Source organism: Amblyomma mixtum, chromosome 2 (assembly GCF_055824585.1).
Source record: "Amblyomma mixtum isolate Tamu chromosome 2, ASM5582458v1, whole genome shotgun sequence".
NCBI lineage: Eukaryota > Metazoa > Arthropoda > Arachnida > Ixodida > Ixodidae > Amblyomma > Amblyomma mixtum.
The window spans coordinates 109864367-109881042 of record NC_143013.1 but is presented as its reverse complement, the minus strand read 5'-3'; the positions used below and the strand labels follow the sequence as shown (position 1 = coordinate 109881042).

The following is a 16676-nucleotide window of genomic DNA, read 5'->3' as shown; positions in this document are numbered from 1 at the left end:
GCCATGCTGTTTGTGCAGTGCTTGCATTTATTCTAGTGCTGTTCAAGTGGAAGTGAATAAATGTGGATACATCTTGAATAAACAGCGCAAACGAAGACGAGCACACAAGAAAAGAAAACGGACGACACAGCGCTGTGTCGTCAGTTTTCTTTTCTTGTGTGCTCGTCTTCATTCGCGCTGTTTATTCAAGATGGTTAACCAACTAGCCCGCCAAAACGTGTTAATGTGTGGATACATATTTTGAACATTTCCTTTTCATTTGGGGTATGTGGCACACAGGTCACGAAACACCAAAGTGCAAGGGTTTACTGCTTATTTATTCTTAATACTTCAATGAGCATGTCAAACTTCGCCATACGCTCTTCGTGGCGCTTGGCTCTGGCTGCGTCCAGTTTCAGCAGCGTTTCAGCAAGGACACTGTTGGAAGATGTTCTCTGCCTCTTCCTGCGGGGCATGCTGGCCGGCACCTCCTCCATGTCCCTGACGGAGCCCGGGTCGTCCTCTGCGGCCACACTTTGCACACATGAATACAAACATTACATCACTTTCTGTGGTTTGCACTAAGTACTTCACTAGGAAACCAGCTGCACAAGAATGGGCACATATGACATGCTTCTTTTGCTCTAACTGCTTAGGAAAATATGAAGCATTGCTTACAATGTAAATGTTATTTCAGCATTTAGTCAGTGCTTAGCCTTGTCATGTGTGTTCCTTCTCATGTACCAAATTTAGTCTGCTATTCCAATTGTAAGCCTATCTACTAGGACAAATGCATTTAATGTAATTAGTATACTTACTCTGAGCTTCCTGCAGAGACTCCTGTCTCGAGGAGTGCTGGCGGCTGTATATGGTGTTCCTTTTCCAACACCCTGGCCAGCTCCCTACATGGTGTAAGTCCTATTAGAACTATTCAGGAAGTCAGCTAGACATTTATTGGACTGGGTACTCACTCCTCGTACTCGCACGGCACACGGTGGTGCCCCGATGTACCATTCTTTGTTCTTGCTCTTTTAAACATGCGCTCCAAGGACTTCCACCTGTTCTCGGCCTGGATAGCCGAAAGGGTGCCTCCAAACTCTTCGTTGAGGAGGTTCGCCAACTTCGTCCACATCATTTTTTTTGTCCTAAAGAAATCAAGCCAGAACTGAAACACGTACTGCGGCAAGTATTAAACTCAACTGCAAAAACAGGGGTCATATTTCCAGAAGCATGCTGAGATGAAATATGAAATGCACTTTGGTTTGTATTACAATGTTTGCCAATACATTCAAATGCAGTAGCCGCTCGGAGCAAATTCTCTCACTTTTTTTAAATGCTTTCTTTTTTTTTTTGCGTTTGCAAGCATGCTGCATGGAATCGGGGATGGACACATACCTGAATCCCCCTTTCTGGCCAACGAGGTCCTTAAGATCAACATATCTATCTATCAGAAAACGCGTTTTTGGACCGTTCCAAAGGGCCTCGACATCTGCTTCCCCAGAAGCAGGTATAGATGCAACTGCCCCTGCTGAGGCAGAGGCGTCTGTACCGCTTTCGTTGGAAGCACATGGCGGGCTGGCAACTGCATCTTCAGCTTGAAAAACAAGCGTGTAGCGTACGCCGTCTGAAAAAGAAAAAAAAAACATACTGAGAATAAGCTGTAGACGCGCAAACCTAGCGAAGTAACCGAGAAATTGCACAGGGTGCATTTCCCTTGACAGCGCCAGTCTGTGCGATTTTGCTGCGACTTTGCTTGTGAGTACCAAAATGCTTCCTCAGACGGTCAGTACCGAGCGCAGGCAGGCGCCATTCGCGCACATGTAAAAGAGAATCCAGAATTGCTGTTCATAGCTTGAATCCATAGCAGACAGACAAACAAAACCGCGCACCACGTGCTTACCACGTTTTTTCAGTAAGCCATCGAACAACACTCACCTGTTCCCTCGTACAGGTATCCATTCCCATCAGGAATGTAGGAGCCGTCGCTGTTACGAACAGCCGTCACCGTTTTGGTGGTGTCGCCAACAGCTATTTCCAGCGTCGTCTGCTGCGCACTCGGAGGAACACCCGTCATCGTGAACTCGCTGGCACTGGCTCCGAAGTCAGTGCAGCGCAGTCGAGAACTCGTCGAGAACTAGGCTTGCACTTGTACAAAACGAAGAGGAGAGTGCAGAGGGCGCGCGCTGCACTGGCAAAACGTATACGACAGTGCTGCACTCTCGGAACTCGTGCAGCCAGTGCAGCCAAATCGAAGAGACTCGTTGACGACTTCGAGAACTGGATCCATCGTAACGCTGGCAAAAAGCCGGTGCAAACGTAAACGAAGCGACGGCCGCATGGCCTCCATGGACGGCCGCAATAGCCGATAGATGCCTTCAACGTGTGACCGGCGGTAGCTTTCTTTTCGGCTGCGGCTAGGCCGCACTGCTGGCTGTCAGAAATCACGGAGTCTGCGTTACGGCCATGAAGGAAGGAACACCATGGTTACGGCACGTGCACGTCATGTTTCACGTCACTTAGTCCTGTGTCGTCATAAGAGTTTGAATCAGAGCGGCGGGAAAAACTTTTTCAACTTCGAATGCAAATTTCTTAGGAATAAACGCATCTTTCGCTGCCGGCCAAGTGGCAACAAAGCCATGAAATGCCGAACTATCGGATTTTGCTTTAAAAAATATATCAATAGAACTCTCCTCACTGTTCATTTAAGCCCCAAAAACATAGCTTTTATTTTATAGCTATATTTTTCTCACGAGAGAAAATTCACAAACTAAAGCACGTTTGGTTTTCTTTTTGACCAGCTGACCCGAACGCCTCGTAAATGAAACAGCCACAAAAGCTCACAAGAGTTTGTAAATCTCATCTCATAACCACATCTATCCCTCCTCGCTTCTTCAGCCTGGTTGGCATGACAAGTGTTTTGCCCTGTAAGTTATCACGTGGTTTGTGCGTTATCTTCTGCTTCACCAGCAAGAGTAAAATTTAACCGGTCTTAATTGGCAATTGATCGCTCGTCATCCCAAAACATACCTATACACTTATTGAAATGCTTTCGGGAAGGACATATATTAGTTTAGGACGCTTATAGTCTTCAAAACACACACCGTGAAATACTCAAGTTTTTAGCTTTTCGTTTCTGATGAAAGGCGACCAGTTCGGCTATGAGTTCAACCTGTGAGATCGTGTTCACTAAAAAAATGTCATCGTACTGCTTGCTAGGCAAAATGTTTATACTTCGCTGGCGGCAAAATATAACTGATTAAAATCGTGGGGGAATGCAAAGTAGTCTAATACGCGCATATGCATCCCTTTTTATTTGGCTCTCGGAACTTCCGAGTTCATCTTTGCGCACCTACACGAGATCACTGTCCAAAGAGGGCCTGGCAAGCACTACTCTTAATCACTTCCCTCTGGGTTAGAAAGAACCAAATTTCTGCAAGCCAAATTGTGGTTTCAGAACCTTTGTCGGCCAGTTTCTTATCGGTCTAGTAGCAGTCTACTTGCTCACAGTGAGCAGTAAATCTCGAGCATTACTGTGAAACGGGCCGGGCCGGGCCCTGGCTGGGCTTCACTCCGGGATTCACGGGCCGGGCCGGGCTCGCTAGAGCGATAATTTAGCGGGCCTGGGCCGGGCTCGGGCTTCAAATCTCGGGCCCGGGCCGGGCTTCAGATCTCGGGCCCGTGCCGGGCTTGGGCCTCAGATGGAGGCCCGTGCAGTGCTCTATTTTCTACACAAGCATCCCTCAAAACCGTGCCTCAGTATCATCTCTAAATGCTGGTCTCTAAAACACCTCTCAAAAGCATGTTGCAGTTTCAATCGAGTCTTTCAACAACACCTCTCTAAACCTTGTGTGAAGGCACATCTGCAGCTCATTTTCGCAGCATGCTTAGGGCGATCGTCCTCTGCAATTGTTTGTTACTCTTCTCTTGGCGGAGTTGCCACAGAAGCCACTTTTAAGATGTATTCGTCTACTGTGTAATTTCTCCTCACATAGATAACATAATGGATAATGCCAAAATAAGATGGGTCCAGAAAAGTGCACCAATTTGTGGACATCCAATGGTATTATCCGCACAGGGGGATGCTCGTACTGAAGATGGACACAAGGTTGGTCATTTTGACTTTAGTTGTGCTGGCCTAACCAGTTTTATCTACACACAAACACACACACATAGAGGCACACACACAAAGAGTAGATGGAAAGTTTATAAAATCATACTCTCACTGCACTAATATTTATTTATATACCAGTGCCTTACTCCATACAAACATTGACCAGTTAATGCATGTATATCGGTATGACCACACGACACATCCATAAGAAATACAGCAAATTAAAAGGGCCACAAGTAGTTATTAAAAAGGGGGCATTTATTCTTTCACACAAGATCATTACAAACTACACTCTTCTGTGCACAATGAATAGGTCAAATGGTACAAAAAAGAAACAAAGAAAAATGTCTGTGCCCAAGGCTTCCATGAAGCACGTAGATTCAACTCCTTCAACGTATAGCACCATCGTATGCACACTGCTACATACATGAGGGAATGGTCCACCACAAGCACGCTCACAGCATTGAGCAATTCCAACCCAACCGTCACACCGGCAGTTGGCATCTCGCTTACGCCTTACATGCAACATTACGACACATCCAGAAAGAGACAGGTGCACACAACACCTGAACTCTTTAATCCCTTCAGCCAGCTGCAAAATTCCTATGTTAAAGTTTGACTGTCTTTATGCAATTTCTTGAAACAGAGGTTATTTCAAATCCATGCTTTGGAAGTAAGAAATAGAAAACAATTTGAAGTGCAAAAATTATTCATGATTGTGCATTTCAGATGGAGAATGCTCCGTATTTTTGCATTTAAGAATGAGCAGCTGCAAATGCCTTCCATCCTTGGTGCAGGGTTGTCATCTGGGTTCTTTTTCAAGCTTCCAAAGAACAAGCTAACAACAAACTTGCCATCCTAATTTTAACTCGTTCGGAATTTTGCAACTGGATCATCTAAAGAGCTCTGCTGCAACTTCACTCCAAAGTATAAGAACATAAAGTGCACCGGGCAAAGTACAACACGTATAAAAGCTGCAACCTGTAAAAGGCGGCCTATAAAAGCTGCAACTTATAAAGGTGACCTATAAAAGCTGCAACTGATAAAGGCGACCTATAAAAGGCGACCTATAAAAGCTGTACCCTATAAAAGGTGACCTATAAAAACTGCAAGCTCCGTTCTGTCAGTATCATCACTTGACTGCAGCTGACGTACTACAACAAACAGATGTATTGCAACATGAAAGCCGAGACACATTCATTTGTAATGCAAGTAACACTTCACGTTGTCATTTTACTCCCATGTCTTGCAAGAAAGCAATAGGGATGGCACAACCAATCTCACAGAAGGAAAGGGGAACTCTTCGGGCCAGAATATAATGGGGAATCACATCTGACTGAAACAGCATAGAATGTTCTTCTCTGTATGTAATCAGCGCAGAAGAAAACTTCTGGCTAGATACGAACAAGTATGCATCAATATAATTCCTTCGGAAAAAAATTTCCAAAGAAAAGTGAATTTCACCAAGAAAACAATGAATGAACTTCTACTAGCCTTCCTCAAATGTGAAACAATAAGTTTTGGGCAGGGTCTTTAAGCGAAATTTTTTATTTCTGAAGTCACAATTATACTGTCTTCAGGGAGTATGTATTACTGTCTGCCGGTTCCAAGCATATTATTTCATTCATTGAAATCAAGCTATACTGATCTCTTACATAAGATTTAATATTTTCTGACAAACTTTCCATGATGTCTGCTGCAAGAAACTAGCCAAAATGCATGCCACTGGTTGCATTAAGGTCAAAGGTCGCAATAAAGGCAAAATTATCATTCTCCTTTTCACAAAACTGGAACTATAGGGTTTTAAAGTTGCCACTCCAGAATTTAAAAAAAATGTTTTGCATTACTGCCTTTCACTATTACAATTTACAAATGGTATGCACTGGCACTTGGCTGCATCATGGCACTGCGGAGCAATGTCAACAGCTACCACATCTGCAGCGCATATAGCACACAATATTCTGCTCATGCTTGTTTTCTTGATGTATCAAAATCAGACTGCTGCTTAGACCCCATGTGCATCGCAGATTTGGCTAGTAGTTGGCCTTGCGCGATAGCCACACAAAACTTCGTCGTAAACGAACAACATTCACAATGGTCAGCTGCACTGTTTACGGCTGCTCAAGCCGTAAACGGTAAAACGTAAAAAGCCATAAAGCTAAAAGCAGTAAACCATAAGACACCTTAAACCGTAAAAGCCGTAAACAGCTGCTGAAGCCAATCAAGAGACGGGTGCAACAATGATGATTAGCCAAAATGGGTTCTCTTCCTATCGATTCCAGAACCAATGCTCCGATAGTGGTTTGTGACAGCAGTGCTTCTGTCAAACTGTAGGGCAATGCAAACGACAACGATGACAAGCAAAACCAGCTGCTTCTCTGTAGATACACTTTCCTTCAACACCATCTTGGGCTCACACCTTTTGGCAGTTTAAAAACTGCCGTTAGCAGACACAACACACTTTGACATAGAATGCAAGGCTACAGCAGAAGAACCACCTTAAATCATCCTATGGCCATATCTATATAACAGGCAATAGAAAACTAGGTATAGAAACAAGAGAAGGCTGTAATAGATTTTTTATTTAACTTATGGTAAAATGTTTCCAGTTATTAAAGTTACTTCATGCAAACATGTCCATCAAACGTGGAGAAAAACATTTCAGTTCTTCTTAAAAAAGATGCAATTGTAGCCAGATCAGCATTAGCATGACATAATGACTAACACCTGGTCTCTGAAGGCAGTTGAGAATATGCTGTTTAAAAGCAAGATTGCTGCTTCAGCCATCTTATACGGCCATAATGATATGTGAAGACATTTTCACCTCTGTTCATACTGCACATATAGAGGGCACTTTCTGGTTTGCTGCATGCCAAACAAGCTCCCCTTGCTTCATTAAACACTACATGAATGTAATACATATCCTCATGACATCCTAACGAGTCATACGGAATGATAACAGGAGCACTGCTGGTATTTCCCTTGGTTGGAGCTTCCAACCAAGGCACAAATGACAATTTCTCCTGTCAAATACGATTATGCGAGCAGTCAAGAAGGGCCACAGCCCTGTCAAGATGTCAGCAGACACAGCTTTTAATTAGTACAAGGAAACAGCAAACAAACATGATCTCCAGCTATGTTGTAATGCTCGTCTAGATGCTGCATAGTATAGGGCAGTGAATGCATCAATGACGTTCATAAAAAAAAAAGTTGCCAAAGATCAGCATTGGAGAAGGAGTACTGGTAAGGAAAATAAGAACAAGATGAAAAAACAAGAAAACCACTGAACGAGTCCAAATCTCATTTGACATCATGTGCGAGAGATAAAGTCACACTCACTCCAACCAAAAAAAAAGTCACACTTCACTTCCAGTGTTGCCCTCTCTGTTGTGAACATCACAAATTGCAAAAGAGAAAGTGCAAGGCACGTTGCACAACTACACTGAGTGCCTGAGATTCATTCCACTGAGAATAGTCTTGGCTAATATATACACAGACATCATCACCTGGTTACTAAAAATAACGACAACGTATAACAAAAATAACAGGATGGCAAGAAAAACAAGCCATCCACCCGAAACCTTCACCAGCAGAGTTTGTCACAAGCTCTAAGCATAAAAAGTCGTATGAAACTTGAGTTAAATGACAAAGTAATTGAAAGGAGCATTATATAAATGCAGTAACGCAAAAGGATCCAGTTTTTATGTACACCGGGTATAACAAAAGACGAAAAAAGGTCACTAAAAAATGGACGGATAAAACGGCACGACCAACATAGATCATACCAGCAAAAGGGCAATGTTACGAAAAAGCCCAACAACTTCAAAAAAAGCTGGTACTGTTTGATTTCATGTACAGGCACTTAAAAGTGTTAAAGTGAACAACAGCAGTTGGTATGCAATAAGCTAAATCATTCTAAATATACATTCATCCAAATTGCTGGTATTGCCTGATTTCATGTACAGGCACTTAGTGCTACACTAAACAATAGCAGTTGGCATGCAATAAGGTAAATCATTCTGAAAATGCGTTCTTGACAACGTTTAGAATATTTACTTTGTGCATGCACAACGTTGACTCATTTGATAATAAAGGCAACACACAAAGGGATGTTGCTTCCTACCAGTGCTGCTAATACCCTTGTCACAATGGAAAAGTTAATGTCGTTTGAAATAAATGACACCAGCCTGTAATATCACTTTGCTTTCTCATCTCATAATTATCAGTTTTAACCAAAAAGAGCTTCACGCTCCATAAATGGTGAGGCGACTAATGAGGTATGAGGATGCGCGCGGCAAATGGACGGAATGGGATGCTACGTGTAAACTAAACAAAAAACGGGTTGCAACAACTGTGATATAAAAAGTTAAAATTTACAATGGAAAACTGCGCATGTCATCCCCAATGGCACAAGTTGGTCCGACTTTTGAGGGAATACACATTCCAAGACGTTTCTTGTCCGGTTACCTTCGCCTTCAAGAAAGCAACTAAGAGGAAACTACAGGAAACACTCTCGGAGTCACAGGTACGTCACCTTCCAGTTCCATCAATCAATTACCGGCGAAGGCTGGCACCCTCCCAAGTTGCCGAAAAGGCACGCAGCGAAAGTGTTTCTAAAATACGGACGGCAGTGTGATAGCTTTCCAAAAGGCAACAACGCACTCTTTAGCTAAAAGTGTTACGAGACTGCATGAAGAGTGAGGAAATGATCCCCCGTGCTTTCCACGCATGACGTGTCAACACTGATATGTAGACCTTCTAATGCCACGGCGGCCACACAACTGCCCAAAATCTAAAACGGCACTAATTCCGTGCATATAAAAACGGGAAATATCTGGTAAAGTGAACCGGATAGAAAGAAAAGTCAGTTTCACTTTGTACAAGCGTAGCTGTGAAAGGTGGAATGTATCTTGGGTTCAGTGAGATGGAGTCCTCGAGTCAACCAAGACTAAACACAAGAAACTGAAGCCGGTCTTGAAGCTGACAGGCACGCTGCATGCACCCAAAGTCAACAGCAGTGGACAAATGGGCAACACCTCTCCTGTACACAAGACCCCATTACATAGGAAGCTGTCACTGACTTCCCAATCAACCTGCCACTCCGTAACATGTCAGCGAAGGATTTTACGAGGACACAGGCCTTTCGCTGAATCGTTTCACGCGAGATAATGTAGCATGGGTACAAAGTTGCCAGCTCCAACAGCTATGCCATTGACATGGAATGGGCTTTGCCAGGGGTGTCTTGTGAAAAGACTCTGTGCATAGCTTTCAAATGGGTATAAGAAAATCACTGTGATACAACCTTTCAAGGCAAGATGGGGGCACATAGCCTGACATCACAAAGCATATCACTGCTTCACAGCTCCATACAAATTACTGTTTGTTATACCACAACCTCACTGCTCCAAAGGCATAGTAAAACAAGTCTGCCTTCACAGTGAATGGTTTTAGAGAAAGCTGTCACAAAAAAACAAAAAAAAAAGTGAGGGATAATGGAGCCCCCTCCCACCCCCCTCGAAAGGAAATCAGCTCATCATACAAGATGGGAGCGCTGACCAACCTTTCAATGACATCACTTTTGTCCAACAACAGTTCACACCGCATCCCCGAATCCAGGGTTTGCGCACTCGCTCCTCACAGGAGAGTCCGCAGTAGCAGCACAACCATTGCGACCAGGGCCGCACTTGAGATCAGAGACGACGCTCCAGCGATGCGGCACTTGAGCGTGTCGTACCTGCTGGGGTTGTCCTCGATGACCTTCTCAAACTCGGCCTCGACAATCTGTCCGTCGAAGTAGGTGATGGGGTCGTTGAACGGGTACTCAAAGCCCTGGAGGCACTCGCACTTGTACCCGCCCGAGTCGAAGCCACGGCCCAGGATCGGTACGCACTGAGGAGGAGATGATGGAGGGAAGGGAAAGACGTTTACAATTACAGGCAGAAATGCTGGACGCAAGGTGCTACAGAAATGCGTTCCCACCATCCACTGACTGACCACAGGGGCCGCCACTGTCACGCCCAGTTTTCTTTGACATCAGCAACTAGCGCCATCTGTTGGCAGCCAACAGTGGACACCACGTAACTTACAGGGATACTTAAACTTGTAATTTTGAGAAAACTAGACAGTCTCAAGAGATTCTGCATGAACATAGTGATTACCACGGCCCAGTCTTCACCCTCGCTGCAAAATCTGGCCTATGAAACGCTTCTGAAAAAATGTGGCAGCTTTCATACTACAGTGAAAGCTCGTTAATTCGACCCCCGTTAATTCGGAAAATCGGATAATTCGACGCGCGCGCGAGGTCCCTACAATTATACATAGGAGTCTGTGGGACGAAACTCTCGTTAATTCGAACAAATTTTGCCGTGCGTCGGTTAATTCGACTTCACTCCGCAGCCCGCCAAGCCGGTTTGCCGAGAGCAAAAAGAAAAAAACACTGCCATGAGCGGCGCTACTGTACGGCTGATAGGCCATCCGTATGGTTATATTATCATCCATCCATCCATCCGAGGAAGCGAGTTAACGGCGGCCGAAGCGGGCTGGCGTCTTTTTTTTTTTGTGCTTTGTTGTGTCGCAGCAGTCGCTACGATCGCGGTTATTTACGGCGCCTTTTTTTGGTAAATGCGCGCTTTGTCAGCGTGTTTACTGCGCTGCTTGTTGTTGCTGTTTTGTTGCAACTGAGAGAAGGGTGAAAGGAAATTGCAAGGGATTGCCTACTGGCTCAGCCGCCACCACCGCTGCCGTGTGCAGATAGAGGAGAGTTAAAAAATCAGAGGAAAGATAAAGAGAAAAGATAAGACGCGCGTCCCAGCAACAACGCCGTCCCCGCGGACGCTGGCTGAAAAAACAGATAAGCGGGGAGCCGCGCTCCCTTCACCTCCCCCCCTCGCGCTGCTTTCGGGTGGGTAGCGCGCAGGGCCTGCGCGCCTCGCCTTTGTGTCCTGTCAGCTGACCGAGGATGAAATAATTAAAGTGACAGGCGCTGACAACGACGACGATTTACGATTGTGAGCAGTTGTCCCAAATGCCGAAGTGCACGGTGAAAGAAGCCGCAGAAGCCTTGTCCGTGCGGGAGGACTTCTGTGAACAAATCCCTAACGGCGCGTGTGCCGCGGAGCACCTGGCAGCTGTTAGAGCTATCGTAGTCGCTCAAATTCGCTCGAAAAAGCAGACGGTGATTACAGATTTCCTTGCCAAATAAAGGTATACGTCCTGTTGCGGCAAACATTGTTTTTTGTTGTTCATTCGATAATTCGACATTCGGATAATTCGACAATTTTTCGCGGTCCCGTCAGTGTCGAATTAACGAGCTTTTACTGTATAACTCGACGTTTTCAAAGTGCCACCCATACTGTATATGTTCTCTTTCTTTTTTTCTTTTACATAAACTGCAGCCAGATTTGAGAGCCCCCTAAGCCTAACGACTGCTCTGTAAACTGCCCTACCATACTACTGCGGATAGAATCAGCTCTCGGTGCCACACCATCCATAGGCACTTGAACTGACACCTGTCACAGTGCAGGGTTTGCGAAAAAAGCACATCGTTCAATTCATTCCAGTTGATTAAGCTGCTTCGTCCAATACAACGTGACCGCAGTGAAGATGAAGCACGGGATTTCAAGTCAGCAGGATTAATACCAGCTGTTCAAGTTGGTGCACTTGCAGTTGAGTGGAAGCTCATCTCACTTTCACCTGAAATACGTCAAGATGTGGAACAGCACTGTGCGTGACTCACCCTGGAAGAGCGGCGGTCGCACTTGTGCGTGTCCTGGAAGATGTTCTCCTCTGTGTACGGATCGTAGTCCGGGCACTGGTTGATGTCCAGCTCCGTCACCATCACTGTGACCGCCACCACGCCCCTGCACACAGAGGTGACGGGGAAGAACGTCAGGGGTTTACCGAAAGCTCCACACACAGCAGCACACTGTAAATGCACCATTCTGACACACCCCTGATTCTAACACACAACAAATTTTCATGTTTGGAAAGATGGAAAAAGCTGAATTCCTGCCAAAGTGTGAAGCAGTGTTCATACCTGCTTTTCTGTTACTATCATAGAAAGATTTATTGGGCACTAACACATCATCATCATCATCAGCCTGAGTATGCGCACTGCAGGGCAAAGGCCTCTCCCATGTCTCTCCTATTAACCCTGTCCTTCGCCAATCTGTGGCAACCGTATTCCCGCAAACTTCTTAATCTCATCCGCCCACCTAACTTTCTGCCGTCCCCTGCTACGCTTGCCTTCTCTTGGAATCCACCCCGTTACCCTTAAAGAACAACGGCTATCTTGCCTTCACATTACATGCCCTTTCAGAGACAATGTTCAGGGTTAGCCTGAAGCATTGTGTTCCACGTTTCCGGAAATATGTTTTTAGAGAAACTTCGTAACTCCAAGCACATCCCTTGCATACACATCAGCCTGGCACAAGTTGGCTTTTAAATTTAACAAGCTTCACTCAAATGAATTTACCGGCTTTGTTGTAGACATACCAGATCATAAAGACTTTTATGGGCAGCATACACACATCATATCTTTTGTGTCACTTTTCTAATGCCACGAACAGAAACAGCATTCCAGGGTGGCTCACTTGAACTCAATGCGGTTGTGCAGGCTGTCCCAGCCAAAGAAGGGTGACGCGTAGACCATGACCCAGTCACCGTGCAGGCCCCCGCAGTCAAAGTAGGGGTCAGTCCAGTAGCCGTGCTCCACCTCGGCAGCGTGGTACTGCAGCGGGTAGTGGTCATAGTTGATGGGGTTGTGGCCTGTCGAGTTGTACCTGCGGACACAACGGGGCGCCTCATTGTAATGCGCCAGTTTTGAAAAACTCACCGCAAGGCAAGCTCAAAGAAAAAGCGAAAAAGAAAAGCTAAAAAAAGGCGCACCTATGACAGGACAGGCACCTTTCTCTTTTGTTTTGTTTCTGTATGCTGTGCTTTCCTTACAAGACAGAGCACATTCTAAAAGAGATACGCTCAATCAAAGTTCCGGTCTGGGCTAGTTTGCTCACGCTGAAGAGAAGTTTCAGTATCTTAATGAAGCTGACGTCAGGACATGCCCATCCTGTCATACTAAGTCTGCCTTTTGTTCACCCTCGTCTTTTGGTGTCGTTTTACTACGATAGCAAAGTGAGAATGCCGGCATTACACTCGTGCGGCTTAGAGCAAAAGCATGTTGTGTAGTGTTGTGTTGGGTTTAGTGGCGCATAAGCATCCAAGGCTATCATGCACCAAGCTGAGGGTGTACGAAAATTGATTTCTGTAGAATTTAAAGCGAGAAAAATCGATGCTGTAAAGAGCCTAAAATATTAGTTGCTACAACACTGTAATGCTGGGAAAGAAATTTTGGAAATCTTAGTATTAAAACACTTAGAGTAAAAGCATTCATCAGAGTAAAAGCCTCAAAGTAATCACTGAAGCAAAATCCAACTACCTTCGCAGAACAGTCACATCAGGTTTCAAGACTGGCCTGTCGATATTTTTTCGATAAAACAGCATGGACCAATTGGCCTAAACAAGGCTAAGCACGACATAAGTGTACAATTGCTCGGCTGATTCCAAGAGATGTTATCAAGCCGTAGGCCCAGAAAATATATGGCGGTGATTGACGTGTTTTTGCACCACCATCGATTTCTGCCTGATGTAAATAAAGGCTAACTCACAAAGCATGTGCATTGATAGGCTTAAGGCAGTCCACCAAGCAATCCAAGGCATGCCTGTTGAATCGATCACTGTGACGCCACCTAAGACCAAGCTCCCATAACTCTTTCATCCCTGCACTGCACTTAGCAAAGCTCAATGCCAAATACGGGCCGAATGTTGATTAGTTTTGACATTTTCACATTGAAGGTTTGGTTACTATCGTTATGCCAATGACACTTTCCCAGCTGAGTCATGTCTAGTGCAATACAGCCATCCTCCTCCACCTGAACCTCCTGAAACCTCCTCCACCTGAAAGAAAGGAACAAAAACCTGTCGCCCTTTTTCTTTTGATCTTTAAGTCCAAACTGTGTAACCCCTGTAACTTTCATTCACACCAACCAAACATGTTATAGGTGGCACAGTTGCAGGACAGCTTGACTAGATTCATATCAGTCAAGCTGCAGTAAATATTTCCATTTCCCAAAAGAAGCCTTCCACAAGGCACTTGTAAACAGGAAGCAGTAAGAGAACGCTTGTGAACTCAACTCCCTCAAACTCAGAAAACTCGCAATTCACATCTGGCTAAATTGGCAATGCACGCAGAACTAACTCTGCCACACATCCATTAACTCTTTGACACACTATGTACACAACTTTGTACAAAGCAAACTTGCAGCTTTTTCTGAGAGTGGGCTGGATCCAGCAGTGGTTTCTATGTTTCAGGCGGATTTGAGATTTTTCATCTCACAAACAAGCTGGTTTTTCACGGCATATAGCGAACGCAGTATAAATAATATTTTGAAAAAAAGTTAAGGACAACATTTTTTTTTTTCTCCGCAATTCCAAGCATAATGTGCCCTTTCGAAATAGAAATTATTTCCACGATCCTTCAGGTGATTACCTGACAAGTGGCGGCATTTCCATGTTGCTATTTACATCAACTATGACATTTCGTACAAAATTTCGCGCAACCCAGCAAAAAGTGAACCGCTAATATTTTACGCTGGCAAACTAACAAATCGCCTTTCTTAACCCTTTGAGGGTCGAATTATTTTGAAGAAAACTTTCCCAGGTGGTCAAATTACTTTATTGCGGATCTTTAATCTACAAAATGTATATAATCGAGAATAAATAGTAAAAAAAAAAAATAGGAACAGTACTTTGGTGACAGCATCACTCACAACTAAAAAATGTTCAATAGAATAGAATAGCAACGGTGATAAGCAAGCTAAGAGCAGCACCAATAAAGATAGACATCAACTTTCGCCGCCTCTGCAAAACAGTGCCCACAAAGAGAAAACACGTTTCGTGCGACTTCGTTGCGATCCCGCGGCGGAATCGAAACCGCATAGGCGCGTTGCCACAGAGGGCGAGAATACCTCGCGAGCAACGGTGATAAGTAAGCTAAGAGCAGCGCCAATAAAGACAGAAATCAACTTCGGCAGCCCCTGCAAGATAGTGCCGACAAAAAGAAAACTGAAATTTCACGCGACTCCGTTGCGATCACGCGGCGAAACCAAAACTACAAAAGGGGTGTTGCCGCAGTCTGTGCCGCCGCGCTAAAGCTAGACATAAGTTCTGCTTATCTCCGTAAGAAGGCAGCACAAAATTCAAACACTTCTTGTAAGTCCTAAGAGGTGGCAGCACCCCCCAGTGAGCACGCATTGTTCTTTTTGCGCAAAATTTAAAACGGAAGATCGAAACTGTACCTGTATGGCAAAGACCTTGCGGGACAGAAAACCGCCGCCGTACATATACGGCAAAAACCTTCAAAGAGTTAAGGCCTGAATATACTATGTAGGGGGAAAATATTTCCCCCTACAAAAAAAAATGCTGTAGCAATGGGCTAGGCCAGCTTGGAAGCGCAGCTTCCTCAGGAAAAACACATTCAGTGGGACAGCAAGACAGACGAGCGCTTCCCCTGAGCACAGATGCAAAAGGTCAAACTCATGAGGTGGCAGGTTGGACTGAAATTGCGCACCTGATGCGGATCTTGGTGGTGTAGGTGACCAGGTCATCCGTGTTGGCTGCCCAGCGAGTTTTGAGCGTCGCAAAGAAGTCCTCGTGCAGAAAGGCGCCACTACGGAAGCGGGCCATGTCGTCGACATAGAAGCGGCGCTCATTTCGGTGGCGTCGATAGGCGTAGGGTGCGTACAGCGCTCGCCCAGGGAACTGCTTCCGGTCAAAGTAGACGCCACAGCCCAGGATCCGCTGGTTGCCGGCCACTAGCGACATGGCCTCACCTGCAACATGCACGGATGGCAAGTCCATGATGAGTGTGAAACACAAAAAATGAGATAAGGACACGAAGAAGTTGACAATGTGCATCTGTAATGTCTTTCCCAGCACCTTTCGTGCCATTTTGAACCACAAGTTGCATGAGTTACCAGCTACACTCGGTGACAGCTCGTCTTTGCAGCGAAAGGAAAGGTACAGGGATGGAGACGCTCTGGTTTGCTTTATTGGTTTGGTTTGGTTTATTGGGGTTTAACGTCCCAAAGCGACTCAGGCTATGAGGGGCGCCGTAGTGAAGGACTCCGGAAATTTCGACCGCCTGGGGTTCTTTAACGTGCACTGACATCGCACAGTACACGGGCCTCTAGAATTTCGCCTCCATCGAAATTCGACCGCCGCGGCCAGGATCGGACCCGCGTCTTTCGGGTCAGCAGTCGAGCGCCATAACCACTAAGCCACCGCGGCGAGTCAATTGCGTCTAACTGTGTCACTCTGCCAACAGTTCAGCTACAGGATGGCCGCCTCACACATTTTGCTAACTGAGCAGCTTTTCACTCCATCACTAGAACAGCAGGCGCCATCTATAGAAGCTTCTTGGAACCAGACGAACAAACAACTCGTTCTCATCAAGGAAACTGCTTTTCCGGGGACTCTCTCAAGTTGAAAATCCACATACTATATGTTAGAAATGTGTCTTAACCCTTTCGCT

At 45.2% G+C, this 16676-nt stretch overlaps 2 protein-coding genes across 4 annotated transcripts in view; both read right to left on the bottom strand.

Moving 5' to 3' along the window:
* Positions 1 to 296: 296 nt before the first annotated feature.
* Positions 297 to 2231, bottom strand: LOC149360547 (uncharacterized). 3 transcript variants are annotated; one of them, XM_089572390.1, is made up of 5 exons: positions 1915 to 2231; positions 1375 to 1603; positions 951 to 1124; positions 798 to 881; positions 297 to 513 (listed from the first exon to the last, which is right to left on the bottom strand). In XM_089572390.1, exons 1-5 carry the CDS (start codon positions 2051 to 2053, stop codon positions 306 to 308), a joined length of 834 nt encoding a protein of 277 aa, XP_089428516.1. In that variant the 5' UTR covers positions 2054 to 2231; the 3' UTR covers positions 297 to 305. The 3 variants fall into 3 exon arrangements, with proteins under 3 accessions (XP_089428516.1, XP_089428518.1, XP_089428517.1); XM_089572392.1 differs by having other exon boundaries at positions 1375 to 1749; positions 1915 to 2043; XM_089572391.1 differs by having other exon boundaries at positions 1375 to 1820; positions 1915 to 2016.
* A 2096-nt stretch (positions 2232 to 4327) lies between these two features.
* LOC149360546 (uncharacterized) overlaps positions 4328 to 16676 on the bottom strand; it is a 38384-nt gene continuing 26035 nt past the window's right edge. Inside the window, exons 9-12 of the mRNA XM_089572385.1 lie at positions 15714 to 15975; positions 12682 to 12870; positions 11826 to 11949; positions 4328 to 9979 (exon numbers count right to left, since the gene is read on the bottom strand). Of these exons, the coding sequence (XP_089428511.1) occupies positions 9725 to 9979; positions 11826 to 11949; positions 12682 to 12870; positions 15714 to 15975 (830 nt within the window). The 3' untranslated portion in view covers positions 4328 to 9724. The remainder of the gene's footprint in view (positions 9980 to 11825; positions 11950 to 12681; positions 12871 to 15713; positions 15976 to 16676) is intronic.